This window comes from Drosophila serrata, unplaced genomic scaffold (genome assembly GCF_035046125.1).
Source record: "Drosophila serrata isolate PLE 108 unplaced genomic scaffold, ASM3504612v1 contig_272, whole genome shotgun sequence".
In the NCBI taxonomy this organism is placed as follows: domain Eukaryota; kingdom Metazoa; phylum Arthropoda; class Insecta; order Diptera; family Drosophilidae; genus Drosophila; species Drosophila serrata.
Window position 1 is genome coordinate 9,140,213 of NW_028257170.1, and position 18,214 is coordinate 9,158,426.

Consider the following 18,214-nt stretch of genomic DNA (forward strand, 5'->3'; position numbering starts at 1 on the left):
GCTGGCGGTGGACCAAAATCATCCGCCAGCATATGCAGGGACTAAGCCACGAATAGTGGGCTTTAAATGAGGAAATTGCAATTTAAATTAAGATATATTTTAATTAAATAAATTTTGTTTAGAAATTTAATGAAAATACAAGGAAATTTATATTTTACACAATATTAAAGTGAAGAAATTTGGTGAGAAGAAAAAAATCATGGTATCTAAACCTTCCATAACAATTGTTCCATTAATCCTACTAAAGTTTTAACTATAACTTAAATAAATGAATAAATTCCTCAAACTAGTACCCCTTTTGTACCCACTGTACCGTAAGCCCTGCTCTTGTCATCCAATTTTGTGTTGTTTGCGGTGACGTGGCTCAGCACGTAAATCACAAATACCCGCATGGGGCATAACCCCATGCTCCGACCTTACTTACCTCTTGACATTGCCAAGGAAGTCGACGGTAAGATTCTTGGCCGAGGAAGTGAACCAGGTGGCCGAATGCAGCTCCAACTGGGCCCGGTAGCAGTCGTACTTGATGTACTGTGTGCAGTACAGTGAGTGCGAAATGAGCTCCTGCAGCATGTGTGGCGAGAACTCCCGATAGCGGATGTTGAAGCTAAAATCCGTCTCTCTGGCAGATCGCACATCCACTTGACTGGGCAGATTGTGCTCCACAATTGTCTTGGTTGCATTTTCGAGACTCTGGAAATCGCACTTCACATGGGCGGGCGGAAAAACGCCATTGCCATCGATGTCGATGAGGTATACATCCGATTTGGTGAAACCCAGCAGGGCCAGCTCCTCACAGGTCTTTCTGTATTTTGTGAAATGACAGTTTTTGCCAATATAACCCGTATGCTTGCAGTCGCATGTCACACGATCGTCCTTCACAAAACACTTGCCGCCATGCTCGCAGGTATTTGGCCTTTTGCAGGGATCTATATAGTTGCAGTTGTCCAGGGCCACCTTTTGGGGAATATAAAGTTGAATAAAACAAAAACAAATTAAACTATAGAGTTACCTCTCCCACGACTCGCTCCGTTTTAACGACATGCCTCGGTTCAATCAAATGATTATTGATCTCTATGTCTCGAATACAACCCACTAAACCCATGGCCGCCGACTTTAAGCTACTGCCAATGATCAGCTTATCGCCAATGTTAAAGGTCAATCCGTACATCTGGCTGAGGGTGTGACGATAATCCACCGTAAACCGGATCTCACCCAGCTTATAGTCCAGCTCCACGCTGTGCCAGGAGGTGGCCCTATTGATTTTGATGGTGGTCGAGTGTGTTACATTGTTGTTGATGTCGGGTACCAGATCGAAACTCAGTTTGTCCGACGTGAGACGTATCTAATGGATGGCAGCCATTTTGTAATTTCCGTTAGTCGCGCGTTTCCGGTTGCAGTTTTTATCGGCAGACGGCGGCCATTGTTGTCGCCGACGGATGTTGCACGTAGCGCCGAACAAAACCCGAAGCCGCGCATTAGCGTGTTTCCAAATATTAGTTTTTGGCAGCGACATGTAAAAAGAGGGACAGAGGGGGAGAGAGAGGGAGAGAGCAGGAAGAAAAATACAAAATTCTGTTAGCATTAGAAGGATTCAAACTGTGTGGGTGTGTGTGTGGATGTGATTGTGATTGTTCGTGTGCTGAAATAAATCAAAATTGCGAAAATGCCTGAAATGCAGCTCGGTAGAACCGCATGGAAACACCCACTCGCCTAGCACACACATTTCAATTTAAATGCCTTTGTGCATTAGCTTCGCTTAAATCATATTACGCATACGCCACGTGGCGGCACTGAGTTTGGCATTCGCTGAATCAATCGGTCTCTCGGATACTCTGCTCGTGTATATGTGTATTGCTATATTCCGTTGAAATTGCTGCCCATTAATTTGCAACCATGCTCGGGGGAGGTAGAGGTCGGTACGTGGTATTTATCCACAACTCTTTATCATTTGTTTGTCCCTCTGAGCAAAAATTGATGTGCTATATTCGGTCTCCGCTGGTTGGTGTCATATATGCAGCAATAATGATTATTGGCGAAAAGCTAAAATGTATACGGCGCCGAGTTATTGAACTAGTTCGACGGATTTGGCATTTGAAATAGATCATTTTTGGGTTTAAATAAAATTAATTAGAAGATATTTCGAAATGATTTGTTGCTATGAATATAACATCCATATCAACTACTACCTTTAAATATTTATCCTAATAAAGTATGCCTTATTTTCTTGTTTAACATTATTTAATCTTCCTCTGCACAACCTGTACAACCTAGTACAAATTTGTTTACGCACAAATTTAGCCTAGCAAATATAAAAATTTTTAAGTTTATCTGTTTATTTATAAATCAAACCCCAAATGGAAACTCATAGATCACAAATATAAACTAAAATCCATCTGATTTATTGACAAAAATACAAATCGAAGAGATAACCTTGTTAAAAACTATTTATCTATCTGGATATGTGGATAAATGTGCAAAATTCAACTAATTTGATAGTCATGTGCATATATTTTTTCCGCCTGCTTGTTTGCAGGAGTCTATTATTCGGGGAAATCGCAAAAAAAAATATATATCCATATTTATTGAAATTTCATGAACTTGCAGCTCAGCACAGTTTGCAATTTGTACATGTCCGTATGAATAAATGTACGAGTGAGTTTCTGGGTTTGTTTCATATTTATCTATGCTCATTGTGAATTGCGCTTTTGCGTCGCTTATGTGAAATGGCAAACACTCAAATTTTATTGCATATTTCATTAGATTTTTGTCAGAGCGTTATGTTTAAAGGCAAACACATCCCCTCACTCCCCCTCTCGTCCGCGTACTGTGACAATATTTCAAATGATTTTTATTCCTCTGCCGCCAGTATTGTTTTGTTTGCCTATTTCGCCCATTTGCGCGCTGTCAATAAATTCGATTTTCGATTTGTGATTCGCGATTTATGCGGGCGCATAGTTTTTATGTCACACCCCGGATCCAAAAAAAGAAAACCCCCAGCTGAATCGCGTGACATGACATTCGATGTTTCATACTGCATACACTTGTTTTTCGGCCCCCCTTCTGCTGTATGTATATTTTCCTTCACTTTTTTTTTGTTTCTCGGAATGAGTGACAGAGGGAAAATACTGCCGGCAATTTATTAGTTTGTTGAGCTTCATACGCAACACGCAGGTGGCAATTTTGTGGCCTGTGCGGCGAAAATAGTAAATAAATAAGAGCTCGTAACTGATGCTTTTTTGAAGTTTACCAAATAAAGATGGGATATGACGCAAATATAAAGATGTGTATGAAATATTAGCATTAAAAATGAGTTGCATAACGTTTAAGTTTTGAGTAATGACTGGGAAGCTATAATTGTTTTACATGATAATTTATGGGTGTCGCTATTTATATATATTATATTATATATTGTATCATATTTTATTATTTATTAGAAAGTGCGCCAAAAAGTATTAAGGAATTGCATTTTTTTAAGAGGTCTCCAAATGAATGAATTAAGTTTTTGTATGAACAACTTTTTGTATTATGCAAGATCAAGATTAAATATCTAAAATATTGTAACATATTTTTGACCCTCTTTTCGTTGTTTTAAGAACTTTTGTGATTTCTTTAACACAGCAATACTATCTACTTATTTCTTATGTAAAAAATATTTTTGATAATAGTTTAAAACACTTTTTAAGGGGATATTAAATGGGGAATTACGATATTACGATCCTTGTAATCTATAAACAAGTATGTAACTTTAAGGAGCACATTGTTTTCATATGGTAAATACCAAGACGAAACCTTTAAAAATTCCCACACCTATTATTTTAACCGCAGCTGTTTAAATTGCCAAATATGACAGGCTGTTGTTTGAATTATTCGGCCAAATAAAAATATATATATAAACAGAGTCATATTATAAACCTGACTGACACAATCAATTTAGTATTAATTTGGGTGCGCATAAATCGTCAAATGGCGAATGGCAAATAAGCCGTAGAGACAGTCGATGCAAAATTAAATGCCTTGTGGCATAAATATTCATTGGCATTACAAAAACAACAACGAAAATAACCACAGCATCAACAACAAACATTTATTGCAATGCCAATAAGTCAGAGACTCTGCAGTGACATTTTCGGTTTATTTTAGAAGGATGGTGTGAGTGAGTGAGTGTGTAGGACTCTGGTCCTGCAATCAAAAGGAATAAAATCAACAATAAAATGCAAATAAATATGGCCCACACACGAAAATAAACACACACACACAAACACACATTGAATATTCCCTCTTTTCAGGAAAGCTCAAGTACATTGCCGAAATGCCAAGTAACCAAATAAACGTTCTTGGACAGCCCAAGACAAGGTTGGTTTGTTTAAATGCCGATAAACGTTACTGACATCCATATAAACATCTACTCTCATGCCGAGGTTAAAGTTCAGGGGATGAGGGAAAATAAAACTGGCTTTTCCAGGGAAAACGGAAGAATGGCATTAAACTGTCCAATTGTTTTTGTGATCGATTACAACGCACTTTTATATGCCGGACCTCAATCTGTTCGAGTTCCTCCGGCTCCCTCCATCGACTTGTCTGGTTATAAATTGGTATTTCATGGAAACATTTAACTTGCTTTCAATTGTTATGCGATGGCCATGACATAAATCTATAAAAATGGTTATTTCAAATAAATTGCGGACAGCCAGCAGAATCGAACAAAAGTCGTACCGAAAAGCGGTTTGAAAACAGAAAAAGAAAACATTTTTAGGACATTCTGATTAATATTTACCCTTATGGGTCGATCATTATTTGTATACAAAAGTATAATTTTTATTTCTTTCTGGGGGTATGTTTCTATATTCTGAATATATTTTAATTGGGGGAAATTTAAAATTTATATCAAATAACACCAAAGGTTTATATATTTCTTAAACGTTTTAGAATTTAAATAATCAAGAAACTTTATGTAATGTATTTGATGTATCTACCCTTTTAATAGAAACATAATCTCCTACAAAATCCCAGTTTTGAAATTATAAAAGAAATTACTCTTGGCACAAGCACACACAATCGTTCCAAAGAAATGAATAATGCCAAACAATTACAAAACACTAAGCTCATTTGACTTTTCATTGCATTAGCCAGAGTCGAGTTTCACTCAGCAGCGCTTAAATTTAATTGCATTTTCCACATTCCCAATGGCAACCAGTATTTTTGGGGGTACATTTTCGTTTCGACTCCCGCAAATGTACATGGAGCATGCCTCCGATTCCGAAATTGTGGGAGTTTCGTGGGCTTGGGTTTCTATGGTGGATTTCAAAGGGGTATTTTGGGGCGGTCGGGTGGAGGCTGAAAGGCTGGAAGGCCCCGGCAATTGCAATGCAAGTTTCATACGCAACTCTGGATAGAAACACACGCACATGCACATTTGATTTGCATTTCATTTGGCGTTGGTTCTGACTTTGGCTTGGGCTCTGCCACTGCCACTGCCTCAGTTGCAGTCGCTGTCGCAGTCGCTGCTAAGTCGTCTTAAGCAGCACGTCGTCGTCGGTGGAAATGTCTGTCCTTTTCCGTCCAGATGGCGTATGTGTGTGTGTGTTTGTGGGAGTGTGTGGAGCTCAAAAGCTCAAGCAATGAACATAAGTCTGTGGGCTAAGTACACTCACAAAAACTATCATGAGTTCTTAAAAAATATTTATAGGCTTGTGTAGTAAATTATATCAAAAGATCTTTCATAGTTGGAAGTATGGGTAATCTTTGAGGTATATTTTAATTGGGTTGTAGCTATTCACATACCAAGTTTAATCTAAATCGATCCTAATAAAACTTAGTTATGCTGTAAAATATCTTGAGGTTCATTATCAAAATCCTTTAATAAAATGAATACCTTTTTCGTATCCCAAATGCTTCACATATAAATTTTCATTTCGACCGGGAATATATTACGATCATAATAAAAATATTTATTGCTCTGTAATATCTTTAATATATTTTTTAAGATAATTTCTTTTAGAAATCATCTTTACATTTTTTCATTAGCTATCCGCATACCAAGTTTCATATCAATAAGACAAATATTATGACCATAGTTGGGATATTCGATGATCAACATAACATTTAAATGGTGCTTTACTAAAATCTGTTAAATTCCTATATAGGAATTAGGTTTTATTTAAAAATTCAATGAATTCAGTAATTAGGATAAGAGCTCTCCTACATTTTAAAATAAAACATAGTATTAATATTATTTAACAAATTAATATCTAAGATACAACATTTAAAAAAGAAAGGAAAAACTTAATATGTTACAATAATTCCATCTAAAACCCCTACTTTATGTAAATAATTAAACCTTAGTTCTTTATTTCAAACACTAATCCTTTACAGTTCCAAATCCCCTATACTTTTCTCTCAGTGTACGTATGAGAAGGAATGCTTGAATGCTTCCACTTACCTCCCAGAAGCCATTTCCGGCACTGGTCGTTACGTCACTGTAGGCCAGCACCGCGCCCGGCCGACTGCTGCGGAAATCGAATTTAATATTAAATTCTTCGGCGTGATTTATGGGCCACCAAATGTGTGATGTCGCAAAGGGATAGGTGATGGGTATGACATTCACTTCGTTCTCAACGAACTCCGCCTCCAGTACGCCTGTGACCCAGAAACAGAAACAGAAGGACTCTCGGTAATAGTATGCCAAAAATATGTCGCCGGCAAATCGCTACACTCGATATATTAAATTGCTCTCCACTCACCGTGATAGTGCACCTTGGGATTGCCCCGCTGCAGTTCGTACAGAATGGAGATGTCGTTGTAATAGACATATTTCAGGCTGCCCACGAAGTTGTTGTGCGAGGCCAGGCCCTTCTTCTTATGCAACTCAGGACCACCGCCGAAATATATCTCCGGATCGAAGAGTAGATTCCCACTAGCCGTGGGAGGGAGTTCCAGGACCTTTTGCTGCTGATCCAGTATAATGCTCACCGTTCGCTGTTCATGTAATATCGTAAGATTGTGCCAATATCCGCGGGTTAAATCATCTGTTAGTATCGTGCTCATCACATTATCGCCAAAATCCATTTCCACATGAATCGATTGGTTCTTAATGGCAGCGGCTATATACTGATGTTTCAAGGACTCTCCACTGGCATAAAACAGGGCGGAATCATCAAAGTTTGTACGAAACATGAGGCTAATGCGCCGCGTGGAGGAATGCACACGATCCTTCCAGTCGTATATCCTGTAGGACACATAGCTGGCTCCACGCAGAGTAATTATAGTGGCCGCTGCAAGGGAAAGACAAAGTCCATTGATTAATTTATTAAGTAAAGCCAGGCCAGTCACTGAATATCCCCCCTCAAATATGCACGGGATCTCAGGAAGCCGAGCTTAATACCACCTTTAGCATATTTGCATTCAGTTTTCACTATGCCACAGCTTACTACAAATGCCCAAGCAAATTTCAACAGGATTCTCTTCCCTTTAAATACCTTTTAAAACATAGTAGAGTGTTGTATATGTTGTACATTGTAATAAAATTAGAACATTTTGAAATTTTGTGGTAAGCTTAGCTCTTAGAAACTGAAGCACTTAAATCTTTTTAATACCATAGGAAATTATATAAATATTTTGTAAAATGTAGTAATAAATCATCTTACATGCTCTACAAATGAAATCTTATAACATTTTTTAGAATATTTAAGTTTATTTTATGTAGAGTACTTAATAGTTCGGTCTTTTTATATCCTTTCGTGCATTATCTGCCTGCCAGCCAAACTCACACATTTTCACCCACAAAACAGGCTAAAGGAAAATGCAGAGAAAAAAGCTCCAGTGGTCCACAAAAATAGATTATATTGTTTGTTCTATGGTGGCCTTTAGGCATTCGCCTGATGTTCGTTCCGGTTTCGTTACGTCCTTTTTCCCCGGACCAAATGTGCAAATCGTGTAACGCGCAATTTTCATGAAAATTTTTTTTCCGCTCTGCCTGTGGTGCAGTTGTTTGCGGGGGTGAAGGAGGGTTAAGGAAAGGGGTTAAGGATGGCGCTATGATGGGCTGACAGCAGCCGCGTTTTGGTCGCTTATCTGACACTGCACACGTGGGCCACGCCCAGACGATAAAGTAACACAACCCACGCATAGCCAGTACTTTATGCACTGAGCTAAAACACTTTAATTATATCTAAGAATTTAATATAAATTAAAACAAGAATAAGATAAGATAAACAGACAGCAAATAGAGTATGGAATTTGTGTGGTAACATCTTTAAATGGACTTGAAGATAAGCTATATTATATTATAGATATTAATACTATTGATATTAGAGTACCATTTCTAGAAGACTGATAACAAGTAGCAGATACTATTTGCCTAAATCTTAGGAGGAATAAATATTAAAAGATATTTTTAAACTTCTTAATTTTCTTTCTCAGTGCCAAAAACCACATGCGGCGCTCCAAGCTTACTTTATAATTTTATTTGCATTTTTTTCTGTCTGGGGGTAGAGTGAACTTTCTGCTGCATTGGACCGCAAAAGTATGTTACAATTTTTTGTGGACTTATGTTAATGCAGATGCATAATGAGCCCTGACCCGGCGATATGTTGTCCCATTAGAGTAGGCCACACCGGGAGACAATCACTGTTTTCTTGGTCTTGCCATTTTTGGTACCAAATTGCGGACAGCTCTGGAGGACACGAAGGCCACTGCGCACCTGGCCAAAGATGACTCGCGGCAGCGGATCCACCGAAAGCGGCTTAAAGCTGATTGTATAGCTGAGAAGTCCCTGCGGGAAGTTGCGACGATAGTCCCAAGGATAAGAGAGCAGACCGGTTAGCTTGCCGGGATCAAGGAACGAGCGCTTCGAGCTATGATGTTCACTTAAGGTATCTCTGTTCTCCGGCAGCAGTTCTCCCTCCATCCAGAGATCAGAGAAAATCCGGACAAAGCGGTGACTCTGAATATCATTGTGCGTGGCCATGCGAACGAATTCCAGGACCACCTCGGGACTGATCTCTGTGTAGAGCTGGAGGAGCATGCGACCCAGAAACTGATTGTTCTCCAGCACCGCCAGATCAAAGTACACAATGGGACGGAGTAGGATTTGGGCACTCCGCTTTCCCAGGCGAGGCGATGGCATATAGGGTATAAACTCGGACACCGTCTCTATGGAGGCCTTTTGCTCGAGGGGCCTAAGTGGTGCCACTAAGGGATTCAGGGACTCCACCTTAGGGGGAACATGGTAAAGTAAAGTACAGTAAAGTGCGCCCACACCCACCTTGGACTTGACCTTCGAGAGACGACAGCCAAGCTGCCGGTTCTCCTGATTGAGGCGTTCGGTCAGGACACGGATCTTATGTCGATTCGGCTGCAGGGCAGGAAACTTGCGGTTGAAGCAATCCACAGTGCTCTTCACCCGATTGATCTCGTTCATCTTGGCAAGGAGCTCGAGATTATTCCGGAAGAGAATCTGCTTATTGCTGAGCTCGTTCTCCAGCTTGCTGCAATTGAAGAAGGGAATCTCTCGAGTTGGCCGGGAATCGACGGTGGACTTGATATTCTTGAGGCGGCCACGATTTATCTGTGCCTGTCGCAACTCCACCATGCTCTTGAAGGTGATCACATTATTATCGGCCATAGTCCTCTTCCCGGCGGATCGCATTATCTGCCGGAACTCTGAGTATGTGGGGACTCTGTGGCGGGGCAACTTTTCCCGCACCATCTTATCCGTCAGCAGATCGCTGGCCACCTTTTGGGCCCGCAACTGAGCTTTCCGGCTGCTCTGATTTTGGGCGAAGAACTCGGAGTAGGAAACAGATCGCATCTTGTGGTCGTTGGAGGGACTTGTGGACTCAAGCAATTTGTGGCTTTTGTGTTTGAGTGTATTTGGTGAAGGCTTGTGTTTGAGATAAATAAACGAAGCACTGTTTGACTTATTAACTAGAAGCCAGCTTTGATGGATAAATTTGTATGGAGTACTAAAGCATCAGAACTATTGAATATTAAATCAACTATATTTCTTTTACATTAGTTTACTTGACTAAACTTAATTTCAGTTTAGAATAAAAGCGAGGTATTTTCATATAATCACTGTACATCCAAAGGTAAACTCTGTATATGGTCCTTTGAAGAGGATAATCACGATATAATCCTTAATATTACCCATATCTTTAATATTTCTAGATATTATATGCTACTTTGTACAACTTAGGCCTTTTTACAAAATTACATAAAAAATTACATAAAAATCAAAACATATCTAATCTCCCTTCCTCTAAATTAAATCGTTTATTTATTCCACATTCCTTTACCTAAATCTTTAGGCTTCACTTTGGTTTATAAATAAATTATTAATTACCACTTCAAGTCTAACAAGAGGTGTGAATTTCTCATTCAAGCCTCGAGTGTTGTCTATTTTTGCGTGTCATTATTTAATTAGTAATAATGAAGCTAATCTAATATTAATAAACTACAGTTTTGGGGAATTTTAAACAACACATATTTATTATCAAAAGGAAATGGTTCAATAGACTGACAAGATCTTTCATTGATTTAAAGAAATAGAAACAAATAAGGTTTAAAAGAACAATATTAAGTAATCCCATTAATGACTGACACCAATTAATAACCCCAATTGCAAGCTACTATCATTGTAATTGTTGCCTGAAATCTGGCCTGAAGAGTTGCACAGCTCCACTCGCTGCATCATGAATGTCAGTCGGACTGACAAGTGTCGGCCAAAAAGAGTCCAGAGATGACCTAAGCCTGGGAGTCATCATATCGGACATCAGAGGACGACATGCCATACCCACTACCCCGCGTGCCCTTTGTCCTGCTTTTCCCCCTAGTCCAGCTGTCCTGTTGGTCCTGCTCTCTTTCATGGTTGGCATTGCAATTCGTTTATGCCGGAAGAAGCCGAAAAATCTTGTAGTCTCTTTCAGAAATGTTGATGCCGGGTTTTTCGGGGCTAATGATTTCCCCAACTGAACGCATTTCGTTGACACTTTTAGCACGGAAATTTTGTGAAATCCGAATGAGTGCGGCACGGATAGCTGGAGGAGGGTTTAAGGGGAGGCTCAGGGGATGAGTGTAGGGTGGGGTGGGTTTTGGGTTTGGGCTTCAGGATGCACTGCACACGAACAGGCTCGTCCTTGTGTACTGGCAGTTGTCATTTTAGTTATTGCATTACAAAAGCGTCTGCGTTTGATTATGTCTCGTGTCCTTCGTACCCTGTATGAATTTTTCCCCCATTTCCGAACACTGAGGGAAATTTTTATGAAAGAGAGATTAATATAATTTCCTTGTTTCATTACAATATGGTATGGCAATCTTAATTTTAGATCAAGTTTCCTTATACTTATTCTATAATATTATGGAATTGTTATGTAGATTTTTATTTTGATGTTTTGAGTATAAAAATCGTGGGAGTTTTTAGTGAAATCCCTTTGTTTTATTTATTTAATATAACAAAGACGGGTGTGCTATGAAATATATGTAAATATCTCAAAATCAGTAATATATTTGTGCGAATATTAATAAAAATAAATAAGGTTCTACAGATTTAAGTAATGTGTATTATTTTGCATATTAATAAAGACCTTGAATTTTCTAAGGATTTATATTTTGACTGATATTTTCCTCAGTGTAGTGTATCTCTTCAGCTCGCTATGTGCGAGCTTTTAATGGCCTGACACTGTTTCCGTTCCAGGAGCAGCTCAGCATGCAACCGGCAAACCAGCGGGTGGAGCCGGGTGGTGACCCCGTAAGGGGTGAGGTGATGGGTGACGGGTGCGTGGGTGGTCTACATCTGTGTAATTTGCTTGCACTTGCCGTCGCTCGTTACGTAATTGTGATCAGTTGCAGAGGCGGCAACGACGGCGGCAGGCGGTGTAAATGCTCGGCAAACTCGCACGTCATGGCGGTGGCTCTCTTTGTCCTTGACAGACGCCATTTAGACACACCGGGGAGGGAGAGGGGGGCAGGACACGAGGAATTTTCCAAAATGGCCAACGCTGTCATGGCTGGCCGTTAGTGTTATTTTCCTTTTTTTTTTTTGTTTCGCATTTTCTTTTTTGTTCATTTTGCAATTTGCAGCTGTCCAGTGCATCAATAGTCAGAAAGCTCTGTCCCCTCTCCAAAAACTCCACTTAATTCCAGTGCCACCCGCGAAGTCAGGATTTTATTTTTGGAATTTTCCCTTTTCCCCGGTCTGAGTGTGTGTGATGTTGGTCATCATTTGCATGCAAATTTTTAGCAAACACTGGGAATGCAAGTGGGCTAAAATCTAAAGAATGCATGTTGAGATGCCCTAACTTAAGTTTGGTTTTCGAGAGCTACTTGGTTTTATGAATATTTTTTTTTTTATGTCAGAAAAATTTATATATTTTAGTTTAGGGATTAGTAGAATATTTTCCTACAAAATTCCAATTGACAATTACTTTTAGGCAAGTCAGAAAATAAGTTTTCTTAGCCAAAACATTTGAATTAAATCAAAATAGCATGATAATAATATGAACATGAAGAGCGTTCATCGATCAATTTTTAATTTAAAAGTTAATACAAATTAATTTAAATTCAATTAAAATTTTAAAATAAATAACAAAACGCTAAAATATACACTTCAAACTACGCATTCACTGGACAATTTCATTTAACCATTAATTACAGGAAAATTAAGAAAATTATTTCAGTAATTTGTTTAATGAAATATTAATTACTTTATAAACCCCGGACTAGGGTAAATCCCCTTCGCTTTAATCCTTGAAATGAAAACTCCCATTGTCGTGTTTTGAAATGCAAACTTAGTGCCTCGTTCATGTAACCTGCAAATCCCAGGCCCCGAAAACCTCCACGAAAACCTCTCTCTCTCTGTGCAATGTCAAAAAACATAAACGAGCTGCTCAATTATTAATAGGCTTACCTATATAATGGCCTCGCGTGACTTAATTGAGATTATGGCGGCCTGGAATTGGCTTTATGTCATTAACTAAATGTCGGATGTTGTCCAAGGGATGGGGCCGCAGAGGGATCAGGGTATGCCGAGGGGTTATATTATATATATTGAGCATAACAAACTAATTTTGCGCACATTCAGCCTGGTGTGCGGCCTTAGCTGGTTCGGCAGTCAAAAAGTCAAACACTATTTTGCATAATTTATGGTCAGGTCATTAGCGTGTTTAAAACTGTAGCGACCAAAAGGGGCCAGTGTGGGGGCTATGAGGTTAAAGGGGGGGGGGCGATGGTAAGCCATGGCTAGTGGCAGTGGCTAACCGCTAGCAAACAAACATAGTTTATAATTAAAACAAAATGGCGCCCCTAGGGGCAAGTCCACACACAGAGATAAATAGATTCGGGGGTTTTCAAAAAGTGTGAGATGGATGTGTTAGATGCACTAGGAAAATTTATATAGTATATATTAAAAAGAGATGAGTAATTTATATAAATAATTTAAGAAAAAAAACTTGACTTTGAAATGTACAAAACACTTTAAGGTCTTGTCATTTCTTGGATATATCAATGTGTATAAAGACAGCCCTCACTTATTCTTCAGTATTTGAAGCTGGCCCACAATAATCTTTAGTTTTTTGCAAGAACACATTGGGAATTTAAGTGTAACACAAGTGATAAGCGCTTAGGGCCCCCTTGTGTGCTTCAAACTTTCTCTCATTCAAGAGTTTTAATACAAAAATTTCAAAAACAAAGAGTAAGCTTATTCCAAAAATAGTTCAATCATAATAGGTTAAGTACAACCTGTTATTCAAAGATATTTTCACAAATTCTATACTTAATCTATGTAAGGATGTTTCTCTTTTAATACTCACTGTATATATCGCAGTGCTCGCCCTCGTAGTGGGTGCCAAAGCAGTCGCAGGATATGCCGCCATAGTGGTTGATGCAACGCGATCCCACGAAGCAGAGGTTGTGCCGGGATTCGCACATGTCGGAGCAACCCTCGTTGACGTTCTCATGCTTGGTGGCCACCAGAGGAGCGATGGGCAGTAGGTCGGAGGCGGCCTTGCCGGAGCTGAGGACCACGTTCCGGATGCAGCCCACAAAGGACTCGGTGATGTATTTCACGCCGTGCAGCTTCTCCTCCGAGGAAAGGCCTGCGAAATTGCAAATGGTCAGTTGTTTGGTTTTTGGCCGGGATACCACAGATTAATTAACATGCTGAATATTTGCAAATGGATTTTGGCTATATCTGTGCAGGATTGTGGGTGGATGGGTGCGATGTGGTGCGGTTCTGTGCAGTGGCCGAGCCATAACATAATTTCGTTGTTTACAGTTGAAAGTTTTGATGGGATTTTTGGACGCTGCTGCTTCTGCTAGAGATTTAAATATTGCTTAATTAAAAAAGTTGTTTCCACTCAGTTTTTGGGATCAGCGAGAAGAGCGGTCGAAATAAATAAATAAAAGCTGAGAAACAGAGGCTGAGGCTCTTCTCCGCTTGTCCAATTATTTATGGGTATAAGGAAGAGTTGTCTGCATTGTTTGAATATTATTTTTATAGAGATTTAAAATAATATTCCTTAAGAGATAAACATTGCTTTTCTTCAATTATTTATTTGCTGTTAAACACAGGCAAGAAACACACATTATTTATACAACCAAACAATTTACCAAACAATTTGTTGATTATTATTAAAAATAAACGTTTTCAGATAGTTGGTTACAGATTTAGTTATGAGTTTTTTTTAATGGCAAACATCAATAGATAACTTTTTCAGCCACGGTAACATTTTTTTTAAATGCATTATTTAGTTTACCATTCATTCTGGCAATTTGCAAAATGAAAATAGCATGTGGAAAATTACTTATTTACCACAATTCGAAGCATTGAAACAATTCCATAAAACTACAGCATGAAACTCTTTAAAAGTTTATTGATTGCACGCTTTCCATTTCACTTTTATCATCATCAATTGTCGGCCAGTCTCTTGGGGTTTCCTTTTTCAAAAGGAAAACCACAACAAAATCATTTTGCAAAGGCGGAAAAAAAGAAAATATTGCACCTACATACACATTCTATATTTTCCAAGCTTCATTCAATCCGAAAATTCTCGACGGGTGGTGTTTGGCTGGGAAAAACTAGACCAACATCATCATCTGAGTGCAATCAATGGCCCATTCTGTCGGCCGCCAGCTCGCAAAACCCCTTTTTTCCATGGGCTTTGCTGTTCGCAACGTGAAATAATTAAATTTTCAAAATAACGCACAAAAGCAGCTTTCAAAGTCATACATATACGAACACTTTACAAAGTCCTCCCCCGGATTCAATGGGAAATGAGCAAGTTCAGTTTTGAGTTCGTACACTATATACACTATGAGCAGATACACGAAACTAAAACTATGTTTTTAACAGGGTAACAATTTAAAAATTAAAATTTAAAAATTGCATTATTATAAATGTTTTGAAAATATGTTATTTTTTTAAGTATATTTAACGTTTTTATTATTATTTTAGAGCTGCAAAAGATTCAATATGTTTCAGAAATCGTTGCAAAATATTTCATACATTTGGAACCTTAAATATATCTTTATTTTCTTTTCAAAAATAGTTATTAATTATTTTTTAAGTATATTTTATTCTTCCTTCTTGAAAATTATATATATTTTAAGAGAGGGACTTTTAAAAAATGTTTACCGTGTGTTCTGTGTATTTGTTTGGTTGAAGTCACCGCCAACTGCAAATTTGATTTTCAATTTTCAGTTGCACATTTTCAGATATTTTGCGAGCTCTATAGGCAACTCTTTATGTATATATATCAATATATATACACGTAAGCGCGTACTAAACTTTCTATGCTCGACGTTGATGCGTTTGGTTTATGTGTGAATTTCGCGTACGAAAATCGTAGCATACATTTGAGCGTTCGCTGCCTTTAATATGATTGATTGCGGATCGAAATGGGGTATGGAACGAGAGGGATGGCGGGATGGATTTGGACACACTCACACACAATTGATTTGGGCACTCACCTCCGACCAGGACCACCGACGGCAGGTTCGTGGAGACGCCGTAGTTGTACTCGTGATTCAGTCCCTTCAGATAGACCTCCTCCTGACTATTGTCGACGCGTGCAATTAATCTTGCGCCATGGACATCGATGCGCACCTGTGCAAAACAGACAGCGAGGGATCGGTGAGGTGCACAAAACCAATAAACCAGCTAGCTGCCATAAAGAGGGGGAAGCTAGCGTGGGTGGGGCATTCGCACACACACACACACACACAGACAAATGATAAAAATTTATGAATTTATGCGTTTTGGCCCCGAGTTGAAGTTGCAAGTTTTTGCAAAGCGACTAGCGATAAATTGTTGTTGCTGCTATTGCTATTGCTACTGCTGCCGTTGCATGGGTAAAAATCTACGAAAATGAATTGCAACTGCTGTGCGCATATAGCTGGGATCAGCTGAAATTCATTAGGAATTTGCGTGTTATTTATGAGTGCCTGAATGTGTCTGTTTCAGTGTGTGCAAAGTGCACGGAAAGTAAAATATGCATGCTATAATTATTAATAGGTTTCATATATACAGTTTAAGTCTTAAAAACAATATTTGATTTTTAGATGCTGTCTTAAAGTGTGCTGTGATACTAAATCCGATTTCCTACGTTTTTGCAGCATACTTTTGAGAGTAGGTTTTAAATTGGTTTTAAAGCAGATCAGTATTTCAAGGGGCAGCTGTTTAAATAATTGAATTTTTATTATGACTTTTAAATTTAATAAGCATACAAATATAAGAGGTTACTTAATATAAACTTTTAACTTTAACGTTGTAATTTACATTTGTATTGAAAATATGCTCCAATTTTTTTTTATGTGCTATTTTGCCAGTTTTTGTATGAGAGTGTGATTAGTAAGGGATCTGCTTGTTTTAAATATGAAAACACGAACTAAACTGGGCTGCCGGCAGCTGGTACTGTTGGGGTCCTGCTGCTTTTCGGTTGTTCCTGCCACCATTATTGATGATGATGATGCTGACGATGCTTGAGGGATTGCGGTTAGCTACATGCGTGGAAAAGCAGTTGCAATTGTAAAAGCAATACACCAGCAATATACCGGTAACATCCCCAGGAGCAGGAACAACCAACCACCAGACCCATGTCCGAGGTGAGTTAACAAAGTTGAACGCACATAAATCAACTTGCTCGCTTTGTTATAAAAGTTTGATAAAGCGTTTTGCACACATGCACCGGCAGGCAGCACACATTCCGCATTGCAATCTTGCTAATTGCTTGCTGAACGCATGGCCATGCTAATGTTGGCCGAAACACTGTTTTGTTAATCGAATTTTGTGTACCCTCTAAGGCTATTAAGGGGTATTTTTTATAACAACAAAGCTACATCTTTCTAATCTTTAACTCCCTTCAGAGTTACCTAATTAACTCTAAACTCTAACCTAGCTCAACATATACACCTCTAATTTAGGCTCATGAGCTAATCCAGAAGCCTGATAGCCCCCGTGGAATGGGATATCCTTTAAGACAGACTTGACCCCGTTTTTAGGGGGCTCACTTCCGCCCACTTACCATCACACTGTGCCATTCGTCTCGATTCAGACTTTCGCCCACAGTGACACTCGTTGAATGCTTGCCAAAGACATGGACCACCTTCAGCTGGCCCTTCTCCACAATCACGTAGAGTGCATAGGGGTCCAAATTAATGCGATCCGGATTCTTAACATTGTGATAGACGAGCAGGCCATGGGGCAGGCGGGTGCGGAATTGAAATGAAATCTCACGGCAAAGTCTGCAAAGACACAAGGATGCAGAGTAGTACCCAGGCATTAAGACTAGAGTTGCTCAAAGTTTACTTTGATTATTTTTAAACAGCTAAATAGGGTTAAAGAATTACTTAAGGAAATTCAAATAATTATAATAATATTCAACAATATTTATACAAGGCCTTAGGTAGTCTCTAATGCAAACCTTGAACAAATTCTCATTAGTGAAAAACTCATATTCATATTTCAAGCAGTGATATTTGTTAAAGAGCTCATTGTTTCAATATAAATCATTTAAATTAAATATTTTTGAACTTTGCTTTATGTTATTTATATTTTTTAACATCATTCTCCGTGTTTTAATATTTTGTGGACATTTGTTTAAGCTACCTGGCTAAGAACTTTAAAAATCAGCTAACAATATGTTGTTCAGTTAAATAATACCAAAATGTAATAGCACATTAAAAAATACCCCTGCTTATAGATAATTTGGTTCCTAAA

General features: G+C 38.7%; 2 protein-coding genes across 8 annotated transcripts in view; both read right to left on the reverse strand.

Annotated features, from left to right (window-relative positions):
• Positions 1–18,214, reverse strand: part of axo (axotactin) — a 78,405-nt gene that overhangs the window by 43,119 nt on the left and 17,072 nt on the right. For all 7 annotated transcript variants that reach the window (XM_020960773.2, XM_020960771.2, XM_020960774.2 and 4 more), the window contains exons 4-10: positions 17,520–17,739; positions 15,967–16,102; positions 13,809–14,093; positions 6,744–7,274; positions 6,443–6,639; positions 1,013–1,345; positions 425–957 (exon numbers count right to left, since the gene is read on the reverse strand). In XM_020960773.2, coding sequence (XP_020816432.2) covers positions 425–957; positions 1,013–1,345; positions 6,443–6,639; positions 6,744–7,274; positions 13,809–14,093; positions 15,967–16,102; positions 17,520–17,739 — 2,235 coding nt within the window. The remainder of the gene's footprint in view (positions 1–424; positions 958–1,012; positions 1,346–6,442; positions 6,640–6,743; positions 7,275–13,808; positions 14,094–15,966; positions 16,103–17,519; positions 17,740–18,214) is intronic.
• Positions 8,446–9,953, reverse strand: LOC110190365 (uncharacterized). Its single transcript, XM_020960776.2, has 2 exons — positions 9,266–9,953; positions 8,446–9,214 (listed from the first exon to the last, which is right to left on the reverse strand). The coding sequence occupies exons 1-2, from the start codon at positions 9,809–9,811 to the stop codon at positions 8,600–8,602; spliced, it is 1,161 nt and encodes a 386-aa protein (XP_020816435.1). The 5' UTR covers positions 9,812–9,953; the 3' UTR covers positions 8,446–8,599.

Coding starts and splice junctions, on each gene's coding strand:
- LOC110190365 (XM_020960776.2), bottom strand. CDS start 9,811: ATGCGATCTGTTTCCTACTCCGAGTTCTTCGCCCAAAATCAGAGCAGC. Junction 9,215..9,265: donor TCTCGAAGGTCAAGTCCAAG/GTGGGTGTGGGC, acceptor GTTCCCCCTAAG/GTGGAGTCCCTGAATCCCTT.